Source organism: Eimeria mitis, genomic scaffold (genome assembly GCF_000499745.2).
Source record: "Eimeria mitis Houghton genomic scaffold, Emh_scaff3080, whole genome shotgun sequence".
NCBI lineage: Eukaryota > Apicomplexa > Conoidasida > Eucoccidiorida > Eimeriidae > Eimeria > Eimeria mitis.
The window spans coordinates 4,517-5,598 of NW_013571427.1; the positions used below are offsets into that span (position 1 = coordinate 4,517).

General features: G+C 47.8%; 1 protein-coding gene across 1 annotated transcript in view; it reads left to right on the forward strand.

The window, feature by feature from the left end:
* The window catches only part of EMH_0062070 (uncharacterized protein), a gene marked incomplete at both ends in the record, with an annotated part of 5,063 nt that extends 4,331 nt beyond the window's left edge, over nucleotides 1–732 (forward strand). Inside the window, 2 exons of the mRNA XM_013497993.1 lie at nucleotides 1–64; nucleotides 308–732. Coding sequence (XP_013353447.1) covers nucleotides 1–64; nucleotides 308–732 — 489 coding nt within the window. The remainder of the gene's footprint in view (nucleotides 65–307) is intronic.
* Nucleotides 733–1,082: the final 350 nt, after the last annotated feature.

The following is a 1,082-nucleotide window of genomic DNA, read 5'->3' on the forward strand; positions in this document are numbered from 1 at the left end:
GCAGCACCAGCAACAGCAGCAGCAGCAGCAGCAGCAGCAGCAGCAGCAGCAGCGGGTCTCGTGAGTTTGAAATTATAAAAGCTAAGTCCCTCGGCCGCCTGTGGTCGCTGCGGCAGCCCCCCACGCTGCCGCTGCGGGTAGCCAGCAGCCTGCTAGCAGCAAACACAAACACAAGGAGAGCTAAAACTATGCCTGTTGCTGCTCTTCGTCACTAGCTGCAGCAGCAGCAGCAGCAGCAGCAGCAACAGCAGCAGCAGCAGCAGCAAGGGGGATGTTATGACACTTCGTTTCACACTTTGAGTTGCAGCAGTAACAGCAGCAGCAACAACAGCAGCAGCAACAGCAGCGCGAGAAGAGCAAAGCCTCCAGCATTGCAGCTCAGCACCAGCAGCAGCAGCAGCAGAAGCAGCAGCAGCAGCAGCAGCAGCAGCAGCAGTGCGGCGCATCAATAGCAGCAGCCTACAGCGGCATATGAGGAGCAAAGACAGCCCCTCAGTGCTGCTGCTTCTTAACAGAGAGAGCAGCAGCAGCAGCAGCAAAAAGAAGCAGCAGAAGAAACACCTGCAGCAGCAACAGCGACAGCAAAAGTGGCAGCAGCAGCAGAAGCAGCAGCAGCAACAGCAACAGCAGCAGCAGCAGAAGCAACAGCAACAACAGCAGCAGCAGCAGCAGCAACAGCAGCAGCAGCGGGAAAAGCATATCCTTGCGTGCTATACTAACCGAACTAAATAAATAAAATATATAATAAACAAGCAAATAACTAAAATAAATAAATAAATAAATTATAAATAAATAAAATAAATAAATAAATTAAATAAACAACAAAAAGACAAACATTTATCTCTTGGCTGCCGGCTTTCTGCTGCTGCCTTTGGAGCACCCCACAGAGGAGCTTCTGTTTGTTTAAGGCTGCTCTTGTCTTTGCTCTTGTCTTCGTTTGTCTTTGTCTTTGTCTTTGTTAGTTTGTCTTTGTCTTTGTCTTTGTTAGTTTGTCTTTGTTAGTTTGTCTTTGTTTCTCTGTCTTTGTTTCTTTGTCTTTGTCTTTTTTAGTTTGTCTTTGTCTTTGTTAGTTTGTCTTTGTC